The sequence below is a fragment of the Natrix helvetica genome (assembly GCF_964273705.1).
Source record: "Natrix helvetica genome assembly, chromosome: 3".
Taxonomy (NCBI): domain Eukaryota; kingdom Metazoa; phylum Chordata; class Lepidosauria; order Squamata; family Natricidae; genus Natrix; species Natrix helvetica.
The window spans coordinates 171,214,155-171,238,330 of NC_138549.1; the positions used below are offsets into that span (position 1 = coordinate 171,214,155).

At 45.5% G+C, this 24,176-nt stretch overlaps 3 protein-coding genes across 8 annotated transcripts in view; 2 read left to right on the forward strand and 1 right to left on the reverse strand.

Annotated features, from left to right (window-relative positions):
- Positions 1-381: 381 nt before the first annotated feature.
- LOC309390408 (uncharacterized protein) lies at positions 382-8,499 on the forward strand. Of its 4 annotated transcripts, XM_081949730.1 has the most exons (3): positions 386-659; positions 838-2,094; positions 2,270-2,950. In XM_081949730.1, the coding sequence occupies exons 1-3, from the start codon at positions 552-554 to the stop codon at positions 2,345-2,347; spliced, it is 1,443 nt and encodes a 480-aa protein (XP_081805856.1). In that variant the 5' UTR covers positions 386-551; the 3' UTR covers positions 2,348-2,950. The 4 variants fall into 4 exon arrangements, with proteins under 4 accessions (XP_081805857.1, XP_081805855.1, XP_081805854.1 ...); XM_081949731.1 differs by lacking the exons at positions 838-2,094; positions 2,270-2,950 and adding an exon at positions 6,655-8,499 and having other exon boundaries at positions 382-659; XM_081949729.1 differs by having other exon boundaries at positions 383-608; positions 838-2,950.
- The window catches only part of LOC309390390 (peroxidasin homolog), a gene marked incomplete at its 5' end in the record, with an annotated part of 160,667 nt that continues 144,476 nt past the window's right edge, over positions 7,986-24,176 (reverse strand). For 2 of the 3 annotated variants that reach the window (XM_081949690.1, XM_081949691.1), the window contains 2 exons: positions 18,227-21,145; positions 21,849-21,936. In XM_081949690.1, the coding sequence (XP_081805816.1) occupies positions 21,047-21,145; positions 21,849-21,936 (187 nt within the window). In that variant the 3' untranslated portion in view covers positions 18,227-21,046. Of the gene's footprint in view, positions 8,091-16,774; positions 21,146-21,848; positions 21,937-24,176 lie in introns of those variants that run through there. The other variant, XM_081949689.1, reaches the window with a different exon arrangement.
- LOC309390432 (uncharacterized protein) lies at positions 14,705-18,111 on the forward strand. Its single transcript, XM_081949774.1, has 2 exons — positions 14,705-14,729; positions 14,959-18,111. Exon 2 carries the CDS (start codon positions 15,121-15,123, stop codon positions 16,627-16,629), a length of 1,509 nt encoding a protein of 502 aa, XP_081805900.1. The 5' UTR covers positions 14,705-14,729; positions 14,959-15,120; the 3' UTR covers positions 16,630-18,111.

Below are 24,176 nucleotides of genomic sequence, written 5' to 3' on the forward strand. Positions count from 1 at the left end.
ATCCACCCACCTACCTATCCAGGTAGTCCTTGACTTATGACACAGTTGGGACCAGAATCCCAATTGCTAAGCAATGCAATTGTTAAGGGAGTCACCCCAATTTCTCAACCTTTCTTTGTTAACCCAAAGGTGCTTTTTTCATGAGGCAACTGGACTTTTTTCTTTGAATATATATTTCCCTTCTCATCCAAGAAGCTTCTACAGCTCTGACTGGGTGGTGGGATGGGAATGGAAGGATGTATACATTCCCCACCCTCCAGTGAGAGCTGAAGACGCTTCTTGGGTGAGAAGGGAAATATATATTCAAATCAAAACCAGAAACTCCAGTTGCCACTTGGGGGGGAGGGGGAAGCCCCTTTGGGACAACCATGACCTGGATGACCGAGAGTCTCCATAGACATCTCTATTTGTTAAGCAAATCTTTGCCGTTTCTAAATGAATCACTCGGCTGTTAAGCGAATCCATCTTCCCCCATGGACTTTGCTTGGCTGAGAGGCGCTCAGAGGGGGGATCACGTGACTCGGGGACGTTGCAGCCGTCATGAATAATGCATGCCGGTTGCCAAACGACCGGGTTTCAATGACGTCACCGGGAGGATATCGGGACGCGTAAGTGCGGGGACTGGACGGAGGGTCTGGCCTGGCGGACGCCCGAGGCAGGTAGGGCGCGGGGGACGCTTTAAGACTCCCGGGCGGGGGAGGAGGGAGGGAGGCTGCCTGAAAGACCCGTGAGAGGCGGCGGCTTCGGCCTTCCTTCCCGGGCGGGCTTGGGACTCCTCTCGGGGGGAAAGGGACGAAGCCCTGACGCGCCTCTCTTCCTCCTCCTTCGCCCCTTTAGGAGGACGGACCAGCCCGGCGGAGGAAGAAAGCGCCGGCCGAGAGGAGAGGAGCGGCCTCGCGGGCCAGCCCTGCCCACCTCAGGCGTGGCTTCCGCGGGAGGCGGTGGCGGCAAGAAAATCCCGGCTGCTCCGGGGCTGCGGAAGAGCCGCCAGCAAACGGGATGAGCCGGAGCCGAAGGGAGATGCCCGGAGGGAGAAGCCGGGAGAAGGAGGGAAAGGCGGGAACAAGCGGAGCCTCCGAGACGCTCCCGGAGTGCGGAGAGTCCTTCAGCACAGACGGAAAGCGCGGGAATCCCCGAGGAAGAAGAACCCTCCAGGGAGAAAAGAAACACGAATGCACAGAATGTGAAAAATCCTTCAAAACAAATCAGCAGCTTCAAAACCATCTGAGGACCCACTCAGGAGAAAAGCCATATCAGTGCCAGGAATGTGGAAAGAGCTTCAGTGTGAGAGGAAATCTTTGTAAACATCAAATAATTCACACTGGAGAAAAACCATATCAATGTCTGGAATGTGGAAAGAGCTTCAATCTGAGGAGAACACTTGCTAATCATCAAAGAATTCACACAGGAGAAAAACCTTATAAATGTGTGGAATGTGGAAAGAGCTTCTGTCATAAGAGCGGTCTTTATATACATCAAAGAATCCACTCTGGAGAAAAACCATACAAATGCATGGAGTGTGGAAAGAGCTTTACTCAGGGTGGACACCTCCGTGAACATCAAAGAATCCACTCAGGTGAAAAATCTTACAGATGTCTGGAATGTGGAAAGAGCTTCAGTGTGAGGGGAAGTTTGGATAATCATCAAAGAATTCACACCGGAGAAAAACCTTACAAATGCATGAAGTGTGGAAAGAGCTTTATTCAGGGTGGAACCCTCCGTCAACATCAAAGAATTCACACTGGAGAAAAACCCTACAAATGTCTGGAATGTGGAAGGAGTTTTATTCAGGGTGGACACCTCCGTGAACATCAAAGAATTCACACTGGAGAAAAACCGTATCAATGTCTGGATTGTGGAAAGAGCTTTAGTGTGAGGGAAAGTCTTTGTACACATCAAAGAATTCACACAGGAGAAAAACCCTACAAATGCATGGAGTGTGGAAAGAGCTTTATTCAGGGTGGACACCTCCGTGAACATCAAAGAATTCACACTGGAGAAAAACCCTACAAATGTCTGGAATGTGGAAAGAGCTTTGCTCGGGATGGACACCTCCGTCAACATCAAAGAATTCACACTGGAGAAAAACCCTACAAATGTCTGGAATGTGGAAAGAGCTTTGCTCGGGATGGACACCTCTGTCAACATCAAAGAATTCCCCCCCCCCCCCCCAAAAAAAAACATTATAAATGTCGAGTGTGGAAAGAGCTTCAGTTTGAGGAGAAATCTTAATCGACATCAAAGAATTCACACTGGAGAAAAACCTTATAAATGTCTCGAGTGTGGAAAGAGCTTCACTAACAGCAGAAATCTTTATAAACATCAAAGAAACCATTCAAATAGTTAAGAAAGTTAAATATTTGGGAATATAGTTAACAGCAAGATACACAGTGATAAAAGAAGACGTATATAAAACTACTTAAGCAAATTAAATTAGATTTGGAAAAATGGAAAAATCTACAATGCTGCCCAGAAGTGCTACAGTAAAAATGAATATCCTACCAAAATTACTTTTCCTGTTCCAAACAGCACCTATAAAATTGAAAAGAAATTATTTGATGATTCTGGATAAAGAGTTTTATTGACCATGGAAACCTCTGCCGAAATCAAAGGATCAGTCATGATTCACTTGGATTCAACCTCTCACAGAGAAGAAAATTTAGAAATGTATGGAGTGGGAAAAATCATTCAGGAGAAATGGAAATCTCCAAAACTATGTAAGAATCTACATGGGAGAGGAACCTTATAAATGGATAGAGCATGGCTAACATGTTTCAGTAACCAGAACAATCAGTTCAGCTCTGAATGAAATGCTACTAGGCTTTTCAAGGTAAACTTCTGAAACATTTTGCTATTCTTTTCATAGCTAGTCAGTAAAAAGTAACCACAGTCCACATTGGTTCAGTTTTACTATTGTTTTACTATTGTTAAATAAAGGAACATTTTACTATCTCCTTTATTCTTGTGGTTTGTTTCCCAGTTTTGCTGTTCTGTATTACCTCATAATTTAATTTGAATTATATTACAAATTATTGCTTTGCATTATCACATTTTTTTCTTATAAATGAGTCCACATCTTGCAAATTGTGCAAGGAATATGAGAGCAGCAGTTCAATTCAGTCAATTCAGTCAATCAATGGTTCTGTAGTTTAATATATTACTTAGCAAGGTAGGCCAGAGTCTATCTTTCCCTTTCAGTAGTAGAGGTTCATGCTGAAGCCAACCTGCAACAGCAACAGCCCCTTTATCTTCTTTCCCTGGCTCTGTGAATATTCCCCAAGTATGCACTATTTGCATCTCAGCCTTTCCATATTGGCTGGAACATATCTCCCCCAACACAGGTGTTGAGCAGCAAGCAGAGAAAGCTAGATGTATGTCACAGTATCCAAAGTTGTTTCCTTTCAGGTGTCTTGATGTAATCCCTCTCTCCAAATTAGCTTTGTGATCCAGGTTTAGAGACCTTGCTAAGTTTTGCCAGTTACTCTTTTTAATGCAATAGAAGGGGGGAGATTTGAACACATGACAAAAGATAATATTATTACCTGTAAGTTGAATCCTCAACTTAAAAACTGGGACAGGTGAATAAGCTAGGCAACCAGATGTTTTCCTTTTCCACATCACTTTGACCATGCATTTTGCAAAGGCAGCTGGTTTGGTGAATGAGAGTATTACCGTATTTTTCGGAGTATAAGATGCACGTTTTTCACTCAAAAAAAGAGGCTGAAAATCTGGGTGCGTCTTATATACCGAATACAGCATTTTTTTGCCTCCTGAAGCCCCGCCCCTTCACCAAAATGGCCGTGCATACCCTTATGGAGGCTTTCGGAGAGCTGCTGGGGGCTGGGGAGGGCAGAAATGAGCAAAAAACAGCCCCCCAATAGTACTCTATAAGCTTCCATAAGGCTACGCATGCAATTCGTTTGACAAAAAACGGCCCCGTTTTCGTGAAAAACTGGTGGTTTTCTCTTGTTTTTTGGGGGGGGGGCAGGAACACTCTGCAAGCCCCCCAAAGCTATTCATGCCTTTTTTTTAAAAAATGGGCCATTTTTGGCAGGTTTGCAGAGTGAAAAAACTTTTTTCCTTTTGGGAAGCTTTTTAACTGATTGATGAGAATTACATTGTTTAAGTCCTGTGCGAGCAGAGAGAAAGTGTTAGGTTCTGCAGATTGTAAGCGATTTCCTTCTCCAGCCCATGGATAAATACACCTGGAATTATCTACCTGCCTAACTACTCTCTCTCTACACCTACCTACTGTATTTCTCTCTCTTTCTCTCCCTCTCACTCCCTCTACCTACCTACCTACTTTTTAAAAAATTTGCCTCTTCAAAACCTTGGTGTGTCTTATACTCCTGTGCATCTTATACTCCGAAAAATACGGTACATTCCAAATAACACTGAAAGAGATACTGAATTTTTATGGAGAAAGCCATAGCCAGCAAAAAGGAGGCAGTAGAATAAAATGGATCAAAATGTGTTTCATAAAGACAAGAAAACAGCTTTATTTGTAATTTCCTGGAACACAATTAGAAACAAATAGACTACCCCCCCTCCCAAAATCGAGGAGGAGAATCTGCTGGATTCAGAGCCATCTGTGGTGCATTATCAGTCGTGTATTGCATAATCACAATGCAAACCCCACTTTTTATGAGGAGCAATGTGACAGAGGAATTAAAAATGCTGTCTAGAATTCGAGGAAGTGCAATAGGGGCATGGGTTTTTTTCTCCCAATTACTGTGATCAACGTGTAGAACAGTGTCTATTTTTCAAGTCCAGATTTCAAAAACTAGAGTTGAAAATGGAAAGCATATAAAAAAGGAGGGACAAAATGATAACCGTGGTGGATTGATAGCCACTTCACTTCCTCCCTATTAGAGCAGTGTCTTTCAAACTGAGCAACTCTTAAGATGCTTGGACTTCAACTCCCAGAATTCCCCAATCAGCATGACTTCCTGAGGAATTTTGAGAATGGAAGTCCATACATCTTAAGAGTTGCTGAGTTTGAAAGACACTGCTCTAATAAGAGGGAAGTTTGAGGCGTTTTTCCACAGAAAGAAGGGAAAAATAGGGAGATGTATGAAGGGTTATACAATCATCCCCCAAAATTCACATTTAAACTGCTAGTTTAGCAGAAAGGGATATTTTAAATGGAACATCTGCAAGATTGTTACAGTTGATTAAAATCCCTATGTGAATTGTAGGCAATTTAGCTGAGGAGTCTTTGGAATTTGAAGATCTAGCTACAGACAACTGATCTCTACCTATAAATGTTTTTTTCTGTGAATTCTCTATTGTGGTTGTAAGTTGAGAACTACCTATATTTAAAGACAAACTTCAGACTGAAGGAAATAAAAAAGTATTGCGGTCATTCACAAGCACAGGTTCAAGCAAATAAGAAGAAAGCCACAGGTGGTGGTCAAAAAAGTCAAGATGGCGATCCCAACAATGTAATACCTGTGGAGCAGAAATATGTGGTTTATGTCTGCAATACATGCTCTTTTTTCTATCTATCTATCTATCTATCTATCTATCTATCTATCTATCTATCTATCTATCTATCATCTATCTATCTATCTATCTATCTACCTATCTTCTTTCTTTATATCATCTATATATCATCTATCTATTTATCATCTATCTACCTACCGACCAATCTACCTATCATCTTTAAATCACCTATCTACCTACCTACCTACCTATCCATCTATCTATGATCTATCCAACATCTATCTATCTATATATCTATCATCTACTTACCTACCTGTCTACCTATCATCTATCTGCATCATCTATATCTATCATCCATCGATCCATCTACCTACCTACCTATTTATATATCCAGGTAGTCCTTGACTTATGACACAGTTGGGACCAGAATTCCAATTGCTAAGCAATGCAATTGTTAAGGGAGTCACCCCAATTTCTCAACCTTTCTTTGTTAACCCAAAGGTGCTTTTTTCATGAGGCAACTGGACTTTTTTCTTTGAATATATATTTCCCTTCTCATCCAAGAAGCTTCTACAGCTCTGACTGGGTGGTGGGATGGGAATGGAAGGATGTATACATTCCCCACCCTCCAGTGAGAGCTGAAGACGCTTCTTGGGTGAGAAGGGAAATATATATTCAAATAAAAACCAGAAACTCCAGTTGCCACTAGGGGGGGAGGGGGAAGCACCTTTGGGACAACCATGACCTGGATGACCGAGAGTCTCCATAGACATCTCTATTTGTTAAGCAAATCTTTGCCGTTTCTAAATGAATCACTCGGCTGTTAAGCGAATCCATCTTCCCCCATGGACTTTGCTTAGCTGAGAGGCGCTCAGAGGGGGGATCACGTGACTCGGGGACGTTGCAGCCGTCATGAATAATGCATGCCGGTTGCCAAACGACCGGGTTTCAATGACGTCACCGGGAGGATATCTGGACGCGTAAGTGCGGGGACTGGACGGAGGGTCGGGCCTGGCGGACGCCCGAGGCAGGTAGGGCGCGGGGGACGCTTTAAGACTCCCGGGCGGGGGAGGAGGGAGGGAGGCTGCCTGAAAGACCCGTGAGAGGCGGCGGCTTCGGCCTTCCTCCCCGGGCGGGCTTGGGACTCCTCTCGGGGGGAATGGGACGAAGCCCTGACGCGCCTCTCTTCCTCCTCCTTCGCCCCTTTAGGAGGACGGACGAGCCCGGCGGAGGAAGAAAGCGCCGGCCGAGAGGAGAGGAGCGGCCTCGCGGAGCAGCCCTGCCCACCTCAGGCGCGGCTTCCGCGGGAGGCGGTGGCGGCAAGAAAATCCCGGCTGCTCCGGGGCTGCGGAAGAGCCGCCCGCACACGGGATGAGCCGGAGAGGAAGGGAGATGCCCGGAGGGAGAAGCCGGGAGAAAGAGGGAAAGGCGGGAACAAGCGGAGCCGCCGAGACGCTCCCGGAGTGCGGAGAGTCCTTTAGCTCAGACGGAAAGCTCGCGAATCCCCGAGGAAGAAGAACCCGCCAGGGAGAAAAGAAACACGAATGCACAGAATGTGAAAAATCCTTCAAAACAAATCAGAACCTTCAAACCCATCTGAGGACCCACTCAGGAGAAAAGCCATATCAGTGCCAGGAATGTGGAAAGAGCTTCAGTGTGAGGGGAAATCTTTGGAGACATCAAATAATTCACACCGGAGAAAAACCATATCAATGTCTGGAATGTGGAAAGAGCTTCAATCTGAAGACAATTCTTAAAAATCATCAAAGAATTCATACCAGAGAAAAACCTTATAAATGTGTGGAATGTGGAAAGAGCTTCTGTCATAAGAGCGGTCTTTATATACATCAAAGAATCCACTCGGGAGAAAAACCCTACAAATGCATGGAGTGTGGAAAGAGCTTTACTCAGGGTGGACACCTCCGTGAACATCAAAGAATCCACTCAGGTGAAAAATCTTACAGATGTCTGGAATGTGGAAAGAGCTTCAGTGTGAGGGGAAGTTTGGATAATCATCAAAGAATTCACACCGGAGAAAAACCTTACAAATGCATGGAGTGTGGAAAGAGCTTTACTCAAGGTGGAACCCTCCGTCAACATCAAAGAATTCACACTGGAGAAAAACCCTACAAATGTCTGGAATGTGGAAGGAGCTTCAATCGGAAGAAAATTCTTGATAATCATCAAAGAATTCACACTAGAGAAAAACCGTATCAATGTCTGGATTGTGGAAAGAGCTTTAGTGTGAGGGAAAATCTTTGTACACATCAAAGAATTCACACAGGAGAAAAACCCTACAAATGCATGGAGTGTGGAAAGAGCTTTATTCAGGGTGGACACCTCAGTGAACATCAAAGAATTCACACTGGAGAAAAACCCTACAAATGTCTGGAATGTGGAAAGAGCTTCACTAACAGCAGAAATCTTTATAAACATCAAAGAAACCATTCAAATAGTTAAGAAAGTTAAATATTTGGGAATATGGTTAACAGCAAGATACTCAGTGATATAAGAAGACGTATATAAAACTACTTAAGCAAATTAAATTAGATTTGAAAAAATGGAAAAATCTACAATGCTGCGCGGAATTGCTACAGTAAAAATGAATATCCTACCAAAATTACTTTTCCTGTTCCAAACAGCACCTATAAAATTGAAAAGACATTATTTGATGATTCTGGATAAAGTTTTATTGACCGTGGAAACCTCTGCCGAAATCAAAGGATCAGTCATGATTCACTTGGATTCAACCTCTCACAGAGAAGAAAATGTAGAAATGTATGGAGTGGAAAAAATCCTTCAGAAGAAATGGAAATCTCCAAAACTATGTAAGAATCTACATGGGAGAGGAACCTTACAAATGGATAGAGCATGGCTAACATGTTTCAGAACAATCAGTTCATCTCTGAATGAAATGCTACTAGATTTCTCAAGGTAAATTTCTGAAACATTTTGCTATTCTTTTCATAGCTAGTCACTAAAAAGTAACCACAGTCCACATTGGTTCAGTTTTACTATTGTTTTACTATTGTTAAATAAAGGAACATTTTACTATCTCCTTTATTCTTGTGGTTTGTTTACCAGTTTTGCTGTTCTGTATTACCTCATAGTTTAATTTGAATTATATTACAAATTATTGCTTTGCATTATCACATTTTTTTCTTATAAATGAATTCACATCTTGCAAATTGTGCAAGGAATATGAGAGCAGCAGTTCAATTCAGTCAATCAATGGTGCTGTAGTTTAATATATTACTTAGCAAGGTAGGCCAGAGTATATCTTTCCCTTTCAGTAGTAGAGGTTCATGCTGAAGCCAACTTGCAACAGCAACAGCCCCTTTATCTTCTTTCCCTGGCTCTGTGAATATTCCCCAAGTATGCACTATTTGCATCTCAGCCTTTCCATCTTGGCTGGAACATATCTCCCCCAACACAGGTGTTGAGCAGCAAGCAGAGAAAGCCAGATGTATGCCACAGTATCCAAAGTTGCTTCATTTCAGTTATCTTCTTAGTGCCCAATGTAACCCCCCTCTCCAAAGTAGTTTTGTGATCCAGGTTTAGAGACCTTGCTAAGTTTTGCCAGTTACTCTTTTTAATGCAATAGAAGGGGGGAGATTTGAACACATGACACAAGATAATATTATTACCTGTAAGTTGAATTCTCAACTTAAAAACTGGAACAGGTGAATAAGTTAGCCAACCAGATGTTTTCATTTTCCACATCACTTTGACCATGCATTTTGCAAAGACAGCTGGTTTGGTGAATGAGAGTATTACCGTATTTTTTAGAGTATAAGATGCACGTTTTTCACTCAAAAAAAGAGGCTGAAAATCTGGGTGTGACTTATACACAGAATACAGCATTTTTTTGCCTCCTGAAGCCCCGCCCCTTCACCAAAATGGCCGTGCATACCCTTATGGAAGCTTTCGGAGAGCTGCTGGGGGCTGGGGAGGGCAGAAATGAGCAAAAAACAGCCCCCCAATAGTACTCTATAAGCTTCCATAAGGCTACGCATGCAATTCGTTTGACAAAAAACAGCCCCGTTTTCGCGAAAAACTGGCAGTTTTCTCTTGTTTTTTGGGGGGGGGCAGGAACACTCTGCAAGCCCCCCCCCCAAAGCTATTCATGCCTTTTTTTTAAAAAAGGGCCATTTTTGGGAGGTTTGCAGAGTGAAAAAACTTTTTTCCTTTTGGGAAGCTTTTTAACTGATTGATGAGAATTACATTGTTTAAGTGCTGTGCGAGCAGAGAGAAAGTGTTAGGTTCTGCAGATTGTCAGCAATTTCCTTCTCCAGCCCATGGATAAATACACCTGGAATTATCTACCTGCCTAACTACTCTCTCTCTACACCTACCTACTGTATTTCTCTCTCTTTCTCTCCCTCTCAATCCCTCTATCTACCTACCTACTTTTTTAAAAAATTGTCTCTTCAAAACCTTGGTGTGTCTTATACTCCGGTGCGTCTTATACTCCGAAAAATACGGTACATTCCAAATAACACTGAAAGAGATACTGAATTTTTATGGAGAAAGCCATAGCCAGGAAAAAGGAGGCAGTAGAATAAAATGGATCACAATGTGTTTCAGAAAGACAAGAAAACAGCTTTATTTGTAATTTCCTGGAACAAAATTAGAAACAAATAGACTACCCCCCCCTCCCAAAATTCAGAGGTACTACAATGACCACAACTTTGCGGATCAGTCATAAGTACCACTCTTTCAGTGCCATTGCCACTGAATGAGGGTCATGAAGCAAGGACTACCTGTATAGCACCAAAGACTTTCATACCTGGGGGGGTGGGGTGGGAGGAGATTCAGAGTCTTTTATTTTCTAGCCTGGTGCCTTGACCACTATAGACCAAAACACCTGCCTTGACTACTATAGACCAAAACACCTGCCTTAACCACTGAATTATTGTGGTTGTAAGTTGAGAACTTCCTGTATTTAAAGACAAACTTCAGACTGAAGGAAATAAAAAAGACAGGTGGTGGTCAGAAAAATCAAGATGGCAATCCCAGTGGTGTAATACCTGTGGTTTATGGGTGCAATACATGCTTTCATTTTCTATCTATCTATCTACCTATCTTCTATCTTTATATCATCTATATATCATCTATCTATTTATCATTTATTTATTATCATTTTAGTTAAATGTTTTATTCGTTTTTTAAGGGATTCCAGGGTGGGGGAGGGGCTAGTAAGACTGAGGGAGGGACTAATGCCAAGCCGGCGGGTGGAGTTAATAAGGATGTGAGCGGAGCCATTAAGGGGGGGGGAGTAGTGATATTCCGGAAGAGGGTCTTTTTATTCCAACGGTCGTGGGGAGGGGCAAGTGCGAGGGTAGCCAGAGATCTTATCGCCAGTTGGGAGACCGGGGCTGTGGTCGTTGGGTACGGCCGGTCATATGTCCCAACCCCCGCAATCTAGGTGGTCAGGCCCTACAGAGCCAGGGCCTGAGACTGATGCTATGCAATGCCAGGTCCGTTGTCAACAAAGCCCCCCTCATTAACGACTTGGTGTCGGAGGGGGAGCCGGACCTGGCAGGAATTACGGAGACCTGGCTGGGCCATGAGGGAGGTCTCCCTCTCGTGGAAATGTGCCCGCAAGGTTACCGCGCATTTCATCAGTCACGGGCACTAGGCAGGGGTGGTGGGGTAGTGGTCATTGTGAGGGAAGGTCTCGAGCCGAGAGAGACCACTGTGCCACAGATAACGGGTTGTGAGTCCCTATGCGTGAAATGGGGCCCAGGGGGACAGTTGGGCTTGCTGATTGTATACCTGGCCCCTCGCTATGCTTCAGCAGCCCTGCCCGAGCTCCTCGAGGTGATCGCCGAGATGGCAGTTGAGACCCCCAGGCTGTTGGTCATGGAGGACTTTAACTTGCCATCGGTAGGGGAGACATCCGAGGTAGCTCGGGAGTTCATGGCTTCCATGACAGCCATGGACCTGACCCAGTTAATTCAGGGCCGCACACACGAGGGAGGTCACACACTGGATCTTATCTTTGTCTCTGGCCGGTGGAGGAGTGATCTGGGAGTAGGGGATTTAGTTATTACACCCGTCATGGTCAGACCACTCACTTCTCCGGCTCGACTTCCCAGCCGCTACTCCCCATCGCGGGGAGGCGGAACCGGAATGTCCAAGATGGTTCCGCCCCAGACGCCTGATGGAACCTGATAGGTTCCAGACGGAGCTTGGGCCATTTCCTGTAGCCCTGACCCGCTCCCGGATGGAGGACCTAGTGGCTGCATGGAACAGTGTGGCCACCGGGGCCTTGGACCGGGTTGCGCCTTTGCGACCTCTCTTGCGGCAGCGATCCACCCAGGCCCCTTGGTTTACCGAGGAGCTGAGGGTGATGAAGCGCCGCAAGAGACACCTAGAGAGCAGATGGAGATCGTCACGCTCTGAATCTGACCGATCACAGGTGAGAGCCCATTTACTGACTTACCTTGTGGCGTTAAGAGTGGCCAAGCGTGAGTATTGTGCCACCCTTATTGTGTCCGCAGATAACCGCCCTGCCGCCCTGTTTGGGGTAACCCGCTCCCTCCTTCACCAGAGGCCGCGGGAAGCCCCTTTGCAGGGTAGAGCAGAGGAATTTGGGGAGTATCTGCAGGACAAAATCGCTCAGATTCGAAGCGAGTTGGTCTCTACTAGTGGTCTAGAGGGGACGTCGGAGGTGAGTCTTGAGGCTCCACTCTGGGAGGAGTTTGACTCTGTTACTTCCGACGATATGGACAGGCTGCATAGGCGACTGCGAGCCACCACATGTTTACTGGACCCGTGTCCCTCCTGGCTTGTACTGGCTTCCTGGGAGGTCGCACGAGGCTGGCTCCAGGAGTTAGTCAACGCTTCTTTGAGTGAGGGGTTCTTGCCGGCCGGCCTGAAAGAGGCGGTGGTGAGGGCCCTACTCAAGAAGCCTTCCCTGGACCCAGCTGTGTTAGCCAACTACCGTCCCGTCTCCAACCTTTGCTTTCTGGCGAAGGTTGTAGAGAGTGTGGTGGCACAACAGTTTCCATACCACCTGGAGGAAACTGATTATCTGGACCCGCGCCAGTCCGGTTTCCGGCCCGGCCACAGCACGGAGACGACATTGGTCGCGTTGGTGGATGATCTCTGGAGGGCCAGAGATGGGGGTTGCTCCTCCATCCTGGTCCTACTAGACCTCTCGGCGGCTTTTGATACCATCGACCATGGTATCCTATTGCATCGACTGGAGGGGCTGGGGGTGAGGGGCACCATTCTGCGGTGGTTCTCCTCCTACCTCTCTGGCCGAGTGCAATTTGTATTGGCAGGGGGGCAGAGGTCGACCTCGAGGCCGCTCACTTGTGGGGTGCCACAGGGGTCAGTCCTCTCGCCTCTCCTGTTCAATGCATATATGAAGCCGCTGGGTGAGATCATTCGTGGGTTCGGGGTAGATTACCATCTGTACGTGGATGATACCCAGCTGTACATCTCTACCCCGAACCACCCCAACGATGCCGTCAAAGTGATGTCCCAGTGTCTGGAAGCCATACGGATCTGGATGGGAAGTAACAGACTCAAGCTCAACCCATCCAAGACGGAGTGGCTGTGGCTACCGGCACCCCGGTTCAACCAGCTGATTCCATCACTGGCCATTGGGGGCGAATATCTGGCCCCCGTGGATAGGGTACGCAATTTGGGCGTCCTCCTAGATGCCCGGCTGTCAATGGACGACCATGTGACAGCCGTGGCAAGGGGGGCGTTTCACCAGGTTTGCCTGGTGCGCCAATTGCGTCGCCTATTGGATCGGAACGTCCTTCGCAGTCACCCATGCGCTTGTGACGTCCCGGCTAGACTACTGTAACGCTCTCTACATGGGGCTCCCCTTGAGATGCACCCGAAGACTGCAGTTGATTCAGAATGCGGCCGCGCGGGCAGTCTCGGGAGTCGCTAGATACTCCCACATAACACCTCTCCTGCGAGGGCTGCACTGGCTACCTGTAGCTTTTTGGGTGCGTTTCAATGTGCTGATTATCATCTTTAAAGCGCTCTATGGCACAGGGCCTAGTTATTTGCGGGATCGTATCCTGCCCCACACATCCCTTTGGCCGATTCGCTCACACAGAGAGGGACTCCTCCGGGTGCCGTCCACTAGGCTGTGCCAGCGGGCGACGCCCAGGGGAAGGGCCTTCTCTGTGATGGGCCCGACCCTCTGGAATGACCTTCCCCCTGATATTAGAACAACCACGGACCTCCGCTCCTTCCGTAAGAAGCTCAAAACCCACCTGTTTAATCTAGCCGGCTTGGCCTAATTCCAGCTCTCCCACCTCAGCCTGTATTTTTAAATTTTGGTCTTAGGCTAAGTTTTTAATTTTTATAAATTTGTACAGGGGTTTAAAGTTTAATTCGATTTTAACTATATTTATGATTATTTGTAAGGTTTTTAATTTGGTACCTGTACACCGCCCCGAGTCCCTTCGGGGAGAGGGGGCAGTCTAGAAATCAAATCAAATAAAAAATAAATAAATAAATCTATATATCTACCTACCGACCAATCTACCTATCATCTTTAAATCACCTATCTACCTACCTATCCATCTATCTATCATCTATCCAACATCTATCTAACTATCTATATATCTATCATCTACTTACCTACCTGTCTACCTATCATCCATCTGCATCATCTATCTATATCTATCATCCATCCATCCAACTACCTACCTACCTATTTATCCAGGTAGTCCTTGACTTAGGACACAGTTGGGACCAGAATTCCAATTGCTAAGCAATGCAATTGTTAAGGGAGTCACCCCAATTTCTCAACCTTTCTTTGTTAACCCAAAGGTGCTTTTTTCAAGAGGCAACTGGACTTTTTTCTTTGAATATATATTTCCCTTCTCATCCAAGAAGCTTCTACAGCTCTGACTGGGTGGTGGGATGGGAATGGAAGGATGTATACATTCCCCACCCTCCAGTGAGAGCTGAAGACGCTTCTTGGGTGAGAAGGGAAATATATATTCAAATAAAAACCAGAAACTCCAGTTGCCACTTGGGTGGGGGGGAAGCCTCTTTGGGACAACCATGACCTGGATGACCGAGAGTCTCCATAGAGATCTCTATTTGTTAAGCAAATCTTTGCCGTTTCTAAATGAATCACTCGGCTGTTAAGCGAATCCATCTTCCCCCATGGACTTTGCTTAGCTGAGAGGCGCTCAGAGGGGGATCACATGACTCGGGGACGTTGAAGCCGTCATGAATAATGCATACCGGTTGCCAAGCGCCCGGATTCCAATGACGTCACCGGGAGGATATCGGGACGCGTAAGTGCGGGGACTGGACGGAGGGTCTGGCCTGGCGGACGCCCGAGGCAGGTAGGGCGCGGGGGACGCTTTAAGACTCCCGGGCGGGGGAGGAGGGAGGGAGGCTGCCTGAAAGACCCGTGAGCGGCGGCGGCTTCGGCCTTCCTCCCCGGGCGGGCTTGGGAGTCCTCTCGGGGGGAAAGGGACGAAGCCCTGACGCGCCTCTCTTCCTCCTCCTTCGCCCCTTTAGGAGGACGGACGAGCCCGGCGGAGGAAGAAAGCGCCGGCCGAGAGGAGAGGAGCGGCCTCGCGGGGCAGCCCTGCCCACCTCAGGCGCGGCTTCCGCGGGAGGCGGTGGCGGCAAGAAAATCCCGGCCGCTCTCGGGCTGCGGAAGAGCCGCCCGCAAACGGGATGAGCCGGAGAGGAAGGGAGATGCCCGGAGGGAGAAGCCGAGAGAAAGAGGGAAAGGCGGGAACAAGCGGAGCCGCCGAGACGCTCCCGGAGTGCGGAGAGTCCTTCAGAACAGACGGAAAGCGCGGGAATCCCCGAGGAAGAAGAAGCCGCCAGGGAGAAAAGAAACACGAATGCACAGAATGTGAAAAATCCTTCAAAACAAATCAGCAGCTTCAAACCCATCTGAGGACCCACTCAGGAGAAAAACCATATCAGTGCCAGGAATGTGGAAAGAGCTTCAGTGTGAGGGGAAATCTTTGTAGACATCAAAGAATTCACACCGGAGAAAAACCATATCAATGTCTGGAATGTGGAAAGAGCTTCAATCTGAAGACAATTCTTAATAATCATCAAACAATTCACACAGGAGAAAAACCTTATAAATGTGTGGAATGTGGAAAGAGCTTTTGTCACAAAAGTGGTCTGTATATACATCAAAGAATCCACTCGGGAGAAAAATCTTACAGATGCCTGGAATGTGGAAAGAGCTTCAATGTGAGGGGAAATTTTTATAATCATCAAAGAATTCACACTGGAGAAAAACCCTACAAATGTATGGAGTGTGGAAAGAGCTTTACTCAGGGTGGACACCTCCGTCAACATCAAAAAATTCACACAGGAGAAAAACCCTACAAATGCTTGGAGTGTGGAAAGAGCTTCAGTCTGATGAAAACTCTTGATAATCATCAAAGAATTCACACCGGAGAAAAAACATATCAATGTCAGGAATGTGGAAAGAGCTTCACTCTGAAGGGAATTCTTGATAATCATCAAAGAATTCACACAGGAGAAAAACCATATCAATGTCTGGAGTGTGGAAAGAGCTTCAGTGTGAGGGGAAATCTTTATAGACATCAAAGAATTCACACTGGAGAAAAACCCTACAAATGCCTGGAATGTGGAAAGAGTTTTGTTCAGGATGGACACCTCCATCAACATCAAAGAATTCACGCTCAAGAAAAACATTATAAATGTGTGGAATGTGGAAAGAGCTTTACTCAGGGTGGACACCTCCGTCTCCATCAAAGAATTCATACAGGAGAAAAACCCTACAAATGCCTGGAATGTGGAAGGAGCTTTGCTCAGGATGGAAATCTCCGTCAACATCAAAGAATTCACACAGGAGAAAAACCATATAAATGTCTGGAATGTGGAAAGAGCTTTACTCAGGGTGGACACCTCCATCTCCATCAAAGAATTCACACAGGAGAAAAGCCCTATAAATGCCTGGAGTGTGGAAAGAACTTCACTATGAGAAAGAGTTTTAATAATCATCAAAGAATTCACACTGGAGTAAAACCGTACAGATACCTGGAGTGTGGAAAGAGGTTTGCTCGGGTTGGACATCTCCATCAACATCAAAGAATTCACACAGAAGAAAAACCATATAAATGTCTGGAGTGTGGAAAGAGCTTCACTAACAGGAGAAATCTTTATAATCATCAAAGAAACCATTCAAATAGTTAAGAAATACTTGGGAATATACTTAACAGCAAGATAAGCAATGATAAAAAAGACAAGTATATAAAACTACTTAAGCAAATAAAATTAGATATAGAAAAAATAAAAATGAATATCCTAGCAAAATTGCTTTTTCTGTTTCAAACATCACCTATAAAATTGAAAAGAAATTATTTGATGATTCTGGGATAAAGAGTTTAATTAACAGTGGAAACCTCAATCAAAGGATCAATCATGATTCATTTGGATTTAACCACTCTCAGAGAAGAAAGTTTAGAAATGTATGGAGTGGGAAAAATCCTTCAGAACAAATGGAAATCTCCATGGGAGATAAAGATACCTCCATGGGAGAGGAACATTAAAAATGGATGGAGCACGGCTAACACGTTTCAGTAACCAGTAAAAGCAGTTCAGCTCTGAATAAAATGCTATAAGGTTTCTCAAGGTATAAGACACTCCTTGAATATTTATTACTGACCTAATTACACCTAAAAGGCAGGTGTGTGGATACTTACACTTCATTGCCATCTCAAATTGTATGTGTCAATGTGAGCAAGGACTGTATCATCAAACCAAATATTCCAGTGTATATAAACTTCTGAAACATTTTGCTATTCTTTCCATAACTAATCAGTAAATAGTAATCACAGTGAACATTGGTTTAGTTTTACTATTCTTTTACTATTGTTAAATAAAGGAACATTTTACTATCTTATTTATTCTTGTGGTTTGTTTACCAGTTTTGCTGTTCTGTATTACCTCATAGTTTAATTTGAATTATATTACAAATTATTGCTTTGCATTATCACATTTTTTCTTATGAGTCCACATCTTGCAAATTGTGCAAGGAATATGAGAGCAGCAGTTCAATTCAGTCAATCAATGGTTCTGTAGTTTAATATATTACTTAGCAAGGTGGAGGTTCATACTGAAGCCAACCTGCAAGAGCAACAGCCGCTTTATCTTCTCTTCATGGCTCTGTAAATATACCCCAAGTATGAACTAGTTGTATCTCAACCTTTCCATATTGGCTCCTAACACAAGTGATGGGCAGCAAGCAGAGAAAGCGATTAGTTAATAAGCCACATCAAGGAGACTATGACAGAAACTAAAGCCGCCTTCAAAAAACGGATTTGGACTACATGACGATGAAAGAAAACTTAAGCAAACAAGGGATGTAAAAATTAAACAGCAGTAACTTTATGGTGTGCCTGTGAGCTATTTTGAAAACGTGTGGAATGGAGGCCAAGGGGTGGAATTGAAAATAAAGCCCAACTTCTTGCTAAGAAATCAAATAAATGAAGCCAGTCAGGACAGATTCTGTCTAAGAGATCTTCAAGAATCTAAATAGATGGAGAATTGCTTATTATCGGAGCAAGACAAAAGAAAACAAAATCAAACCAGGTCCCACAATCCAGAAATATACTGGGAAAATCTCCAAAGAAACATGATGTCTAATAATAAAATTTAACATGGATCAGTGAAGAACTTGTGAGTAATTTGCATCCAGGGTTGGAAAGCTTTATTAAAGGCAAAGTGTTAATATGAAGAACACTCAATGAGATCTCTTCAAAGGTTCATTTATCTTTGAGAGGTCATAAGGTTTATAAGTACTGGAAATCCTCAACTTAAAAACCAGGACAGGTGAATAAGTTAGCCTACCAAACGTTTTCCTTTTCCACATACTTTGACCATGCATTTTGTAATGACAGCTGGTTTGGTGAAAGAGAGTATTGCATTCCAAATAATACAGAAAGAGATACTGAATTTTTATGGAGAAAGCCATAGCCAGGAAAAAGGAATCAGTAAAAAAAAATGGAACAAAATGTTTTCAGAAAGAATACAACTGCTTTATTTGTAATTTCCTGCAGCAAAATTAGAAACAAATATACTCCCATCTCCCAAAATCTAGAAGGAGAATGCTAAATCCAGAGCCATCTGTGGACTGCAGTGGTGCATGACCAGTTGTGTATTGCATAATCACAATGCAAACCCTGCTCTTTTTGAGGAGCAACGTGACAACAGAATTAAAAAGACTGCCCAGAGTTCGAGGAACATTTCAATTAAACACCCCCCAGGAGCACTCTGCACACCCCCGAAGGCTATTCATGCCTTTTTTTGGAAAAGAAAACAGGCCTGTTTTTTCAAAAAAGGGGCTGTTTTTTGCCCGTTGGGGGGGGGTACCCCCCAGAACACTCTGCACGCCCCCACAGGCTATTATGCCTTTAAAAAAAAAACACGGGCCTGTTTTCGCGAAAAAGGGGGCGTTTTTGGGAGGTTTGCAGAGTGCAAAAACTTTTTTTTTAAAAAAATTGCCTCTTCAAAACCTTGGTGTGTCTTATACTCCGGTGTGTCTTATACTCTGAAAATACGGTAGCTGCTAGAGAGGGCAACATCTCTACTTGTGAGTTGACTGCTAAAATGAATAGAAAGAGACAGATAATGCCAGTGCCTTCACAAAGTTTTTCATCTGACCTATTGATAAATGTCTATGGAGATTCTCAGTCATGCAGGTTATGGTTGTCCCAAATGTGCTTTTTCAAGAGGATGAGAAATGAAATGTCTTCAAAGAAAAACCAGAAAGTCCGGTGGCCTCTTAAAAGCACCTTTGGGATGACCTATTGATAGTTTAATTTTTTGTTCTTTTGTGTATAAGGGAGCTATAAGTCTTTTTCACATGCTTGTCTCTTTTCAAGATGTAGTTTAGGAAGAAATAAGGCCTACCTTTTTACTTCAATATAATGAATGTACACTAGAATTCACTGCTAGCCGGGCTAAGCCTATAAATCCATAAGGCCTGCTTGTGCAACACAACCTGGGCATATTGCCAGACTCAAGTAATGTAGCATGGGGAAAAATGAAATATATTGAAGTAGAACTACCCAAGAGCATCTAATTAGCTAGAACTAGGGGTTGCCACACAAAAAAGGGAGTCAAGCTATTTTCCAACGCACTTGAGGGCAGGACAAGAAACAACAGATGGAAACTAATCAAGGAGAGAAGCAACCCTAGAACTAAGGAGAAATGTCCTTTCATTGAGAACTGTTAATCAGTGAAACAGCTTGCTTTCAGAAGTTGTAGATGTTCCGTCACTGGAGGTTTTTAAGAAGAGATTGGGCAGCCATTTGTCTGAAATCGTATAGGAGGACCATGATGGTGAACCTATGGCATGCGTGCCAGAGGTGGCACGCAAAGCCCTCTCTGTGGGCATGCGTGCTGTCGCCAGCTGGTCTTTGCATGCGTCGGAGTGTCGGGTACGCACTGGCCAGCTGGTCTTCAGATTTCCGGCACTCCACTGCATGCGAACAACAGCTGGCCAGTGCATGCACACATGCGCGCACACATGCATTCCAATTTGGGCACTTGGTGCCAAAAAGGTTTGCCATCACTGGTATAGGATCTGCTGCTTGAGTGTGGGGTTGGACTAGAATACCTCCAAGGTTCCTTCCAACTATGTCATTCTGTTATTCAGCTTTAATGGGTAGCAACACATGGGCAATCTGATCTAAGATTAAAACCTAAATATTGTAAAGTCACGTCTAGCTAGTACTTCAGCCGGAGGCCATCAGAGAAAACCATAGCTATGGACTAAGTGGGAAGTAAATAACCCACATGCTGCAATAGGTCAGTGCCAACACAAATCACTTCCATATTGTCACCCAGAAAATAATATGTATGAATCCATGAATCCACCAGGAATCAAGCTTAACTTGAAGGTATCTCAGAAGGTGGAAATCATTAGTTTGACTTTGGCTGATATCAAAAGGCTAAACAGGGTTAGATATTTTGGACACTTTGATATGACACCATCAAGAAATCCTAGATCTGCAAACTAAACAGGAAAGCTGAAAAAAATATCCCAGGAGGCCATAGCAAACCATCCCCGTTTGTGACATAGGGAAAATTACATGGACATGTCCATTAAGTCATTAAGGATGAAGATTCACTTGTGGGAGTCTTGACCTTCTTAACTTTCCTCTGAAAACAAAACTCAGGCTGAAGAAAGACCATCATTGGATCTGCCTATCAGTACTTCTGCTATTTCAACACTGACTACCAATACCATACAAGATTCTTTTTTTTTGAAAAAGAGATAGGTGCACGGCTTAAGAAAGACCAGCTGCTCAGAAGTGAGTCTTACAATCCAAATAGTACTCTTAACGACTGATGTTTTTTATAAGCCACAGTGACATCAACATGGTGATACAGGAATCCTGATGTCATTCCATCAATGAAGTGATGATGTGCATTGAACCACTGGGTGTTAGAAGTGCATCGGTTGAGTCATTTGATCCCTGGGTCACCATTTCTCCCATCTATGGACACCAATGCTCTTGGCCTTGCTCCAGAAAACATTCCTCAACCCACCCTTCCTTCTTTCACCCACAGATTGTCCTCTCACTCAAGCAGCACCTAAATGAGGTCATCTTTTTTTCTCCTTTGCTCCATTCTCTTGATGGCGGCCATATTTAGTAGCAAGAATTCTTTGGTGTCTTCTGAGTTGACCTTCCAAGCCATTGACCTGGCAGCAGAGAAAATCAGGAGAGCGATTAGTAGAGGGGAACCAATCTATTAATCGCTATTAATCGGAAGCAATCACTATTAATCGGAAGCAATGAACTTGGCAGCCATTCTTAATTTAGTGTCCTTCAAAGATGGTACACCAGGGGTGTCAAACTCCCGGCCCGCAGACCAGATGCATCACATGCTGGCCGCGCCTACCCCCAGTTTAGCAAAAGTTGTGATACGTCACGTGACAATGTGAGTTTGACAACCCTGTGCTAGACTGTTGCCACAATGGCCTGCCTGATAGTATGATGGAAAGTGCAGTTTAAGATACCCAGAGAGTAAAAGATTGAGGAAGGCTGCAGTAGAGATAACCTGATCGGTTGATTTGATGTCTAGAGTCCCACATATATAATGATTTATGTTACCGTGATTTAGAAGAGCATCATTGGCAAGGTTTTTGCTAAGGCCAAGTCATAAGATGCACAAAGCCAGTAATATAAAATACCATTAATAAAAAATGTTACTAACTTTATCTATATATTCAATTTATATGCTGCCCGTCTCCTTGATAGAGCAACTCTGGGCTGCTTACAGAAACTTCAGATTCCATAAGAGGTTTTGGATAGCCTTCACAGGTGAAACAGCAAGAATTCCTTACGAATGTCAAGGACTTTGAAACAGAAGGTGATATAAACCAGATCTCCCCACCCAGGTACCTGTTTCCGAAGAGAAAAGATAGTTTGTTCAAGTTCCTTCACTAAAGATCTGAGGTTTTCTTCATCTTTCAAAGGTGATTCCTCCACCCTAACAAGAAGTGAATAAAAGCAAGGATAGAACTTTGCTGGAGTTCACAGGGGTATCTAAGTGAGATAATGCTTATGTGGGAGTTTCTGGTAAACTTAGGGGAGAGATATTCTGCTTAGGGCAACCAAATTACTATTAGGTGGAAGTAAAGGGTTGAAGAAAAAGCTAACCCTTTGCAATTTTAATCTTATTTTTTGCTTTTTATCCCTTGCGTGTAATCACACTTGGTCAATAATTCTCTTCTATTCCTATTCTATTCTACCCACCTTTCTTAATTTATAAATAACTCAAGGCAGCCAACATTCATAATACTATCCCCATTCCTATAAGGGGAATTCCAATCACGACGGTCGTAGGGAGGGGCAGGCGCGAGGACACTAGAAGAACGTATAGTCGGTTGGGAGACCGGGGCCACTGGATACGCCCGGTCGCTTGTACCAACCCCCGCAGACTAGGTGGACAGGATCAGCAGAGCCTGGGCCTTAGGCTGATGTTATGTAACGCGAGGTCCGTGGTTAAAAAGGCCCCCCTCATCAGTGACTTGATCACAGAGGGGGAGCCGGACCTCGCAGGAATAGCGGAAACCTGGTTGGGCCCGGAGGGGGGGTTGCCCCTCAGGGAAATGTGCCCTCCAGGTTACCGTGTATTCCACCAGCCACGGGCCCAAGGTAGGGGTGGGGGGGTAGCAATTATCATCCGGGACGATCTGGCACCGAGAGAATTCACTGTGTCGCAGACATCTGGTTGTGAGTCTCTGGGCGTAAAGTGGGGCCCAGGGAGTCAGTTGGGCCTGTTGATAGTATACCTGGCTCCCCGCCATACATCAACGGCCCTGCCCGAGCTCCTCGAGCGGATCGCGGAGATGGCGGTTGAGACCCCCAAACTACTAGTGATGGGGGATTTCAACCTGCCGTCGACGGGAAAGGCATCCGAGGTAGCCCGGGAATTCATGGCTTCCATGACAGCCATGGGTCTGACTCAAGTAATTCAGGACCCCATTCACAAGCGAGGCCACATTCTGGATCTTGTGTTTGTCTCCGACCAGTGGACGAGTGATCTGGGAAGAGGGCATTTAGTCATCACGCCCTTGTCATGGTCAGATCACTCACTTCTCCAGCTGGACTTCCCTGGCGCTACTCCCCACCGCGGGGAGGCGGAACCAGATTATCCCAGATGGTTCCGCCCCAGGCGCCTGATGGAACCAGATAGGTTCCAGGCGGAGCTTGGGCCACCTCCTGCTGACCTGTCCCGCCCCCGGGCTGAGGACCTGGTAGCCGCATGGAATAGTGCGGCTGCCGGTGCCTTGGACCGGGTGGCGCCTTTGCGGCCTCTCCGACGGCCACGATCGACCCGGGCCCCCTGGTTTAACGGGGAGCTAAGGGCGATGAAACGCCTTAGGAGACGCCTGGAGAGTAAGTGGAGATCCTCCCGCTCCGAAGCTGACCGAACACAGGTAAGAGCCTACATAAGGACCTACCTTGTGGCAATAAGAGTGGCCAAACGTCAGTATTGTGCCACTCTTATAGCGTCCGCAGAGAACCGCCCTGCCGCCCTGTTTCGGGTGACCCGCTCCCTTCTGTCACAGGAGCAGCGGGACCCCCCATTGCAGGGCAGGGCAGAGGAATTTGGAGAGTTCCTGCAGGATAAAATCGATCATATCCGGAGAGGTTGGACCCACTCCAGTGCTCCAGTGGGGACGTCCGAGACTAGTCTTGAGAGACCATGCTGGGAGGAGTTTGACCCTGTTGTCATCGAAGATTTGGACAGGTTGCGCGGGCGACTGCGGGCCACCACATGTTTACTGGACCCGTGTCCCTCCTGGTTGGTGCTGGCCTCCTGGGAGGGCTCACGAGGCTGGCTACTGGGACTGGTGAACGCTTCGTTGGGGGAGGGCCTGATGCCGGCCGCCTTGAAAGAGGCGGTGGTCAGGCCCCTGCTCAAGAAGCCTTCTCTGGACCCAAAGGAGCTAGCAAATTATCGTCCTGTCTCCAACCTTCCTTTTTTAGCGAAGGTTGTTGAGAGTGTGGTGGCTCAGCAGTTTCCGCGCCACCTGGAGGAAGCTGATTATCTAGACCCGCGCCAGTCCGGCTTCCGACCCGGTCACAGCACGGAGACGGCCTTGGTCGCGTTGGTGGATGATCTCTGGAGGGCAAAGGATGGGGGTTGTTCCTCCATCCTTGTCCTATTAGATCTCTCGGCGGCCTTCGATACCATCGACCATGGTATCCTATTGCGCCGGC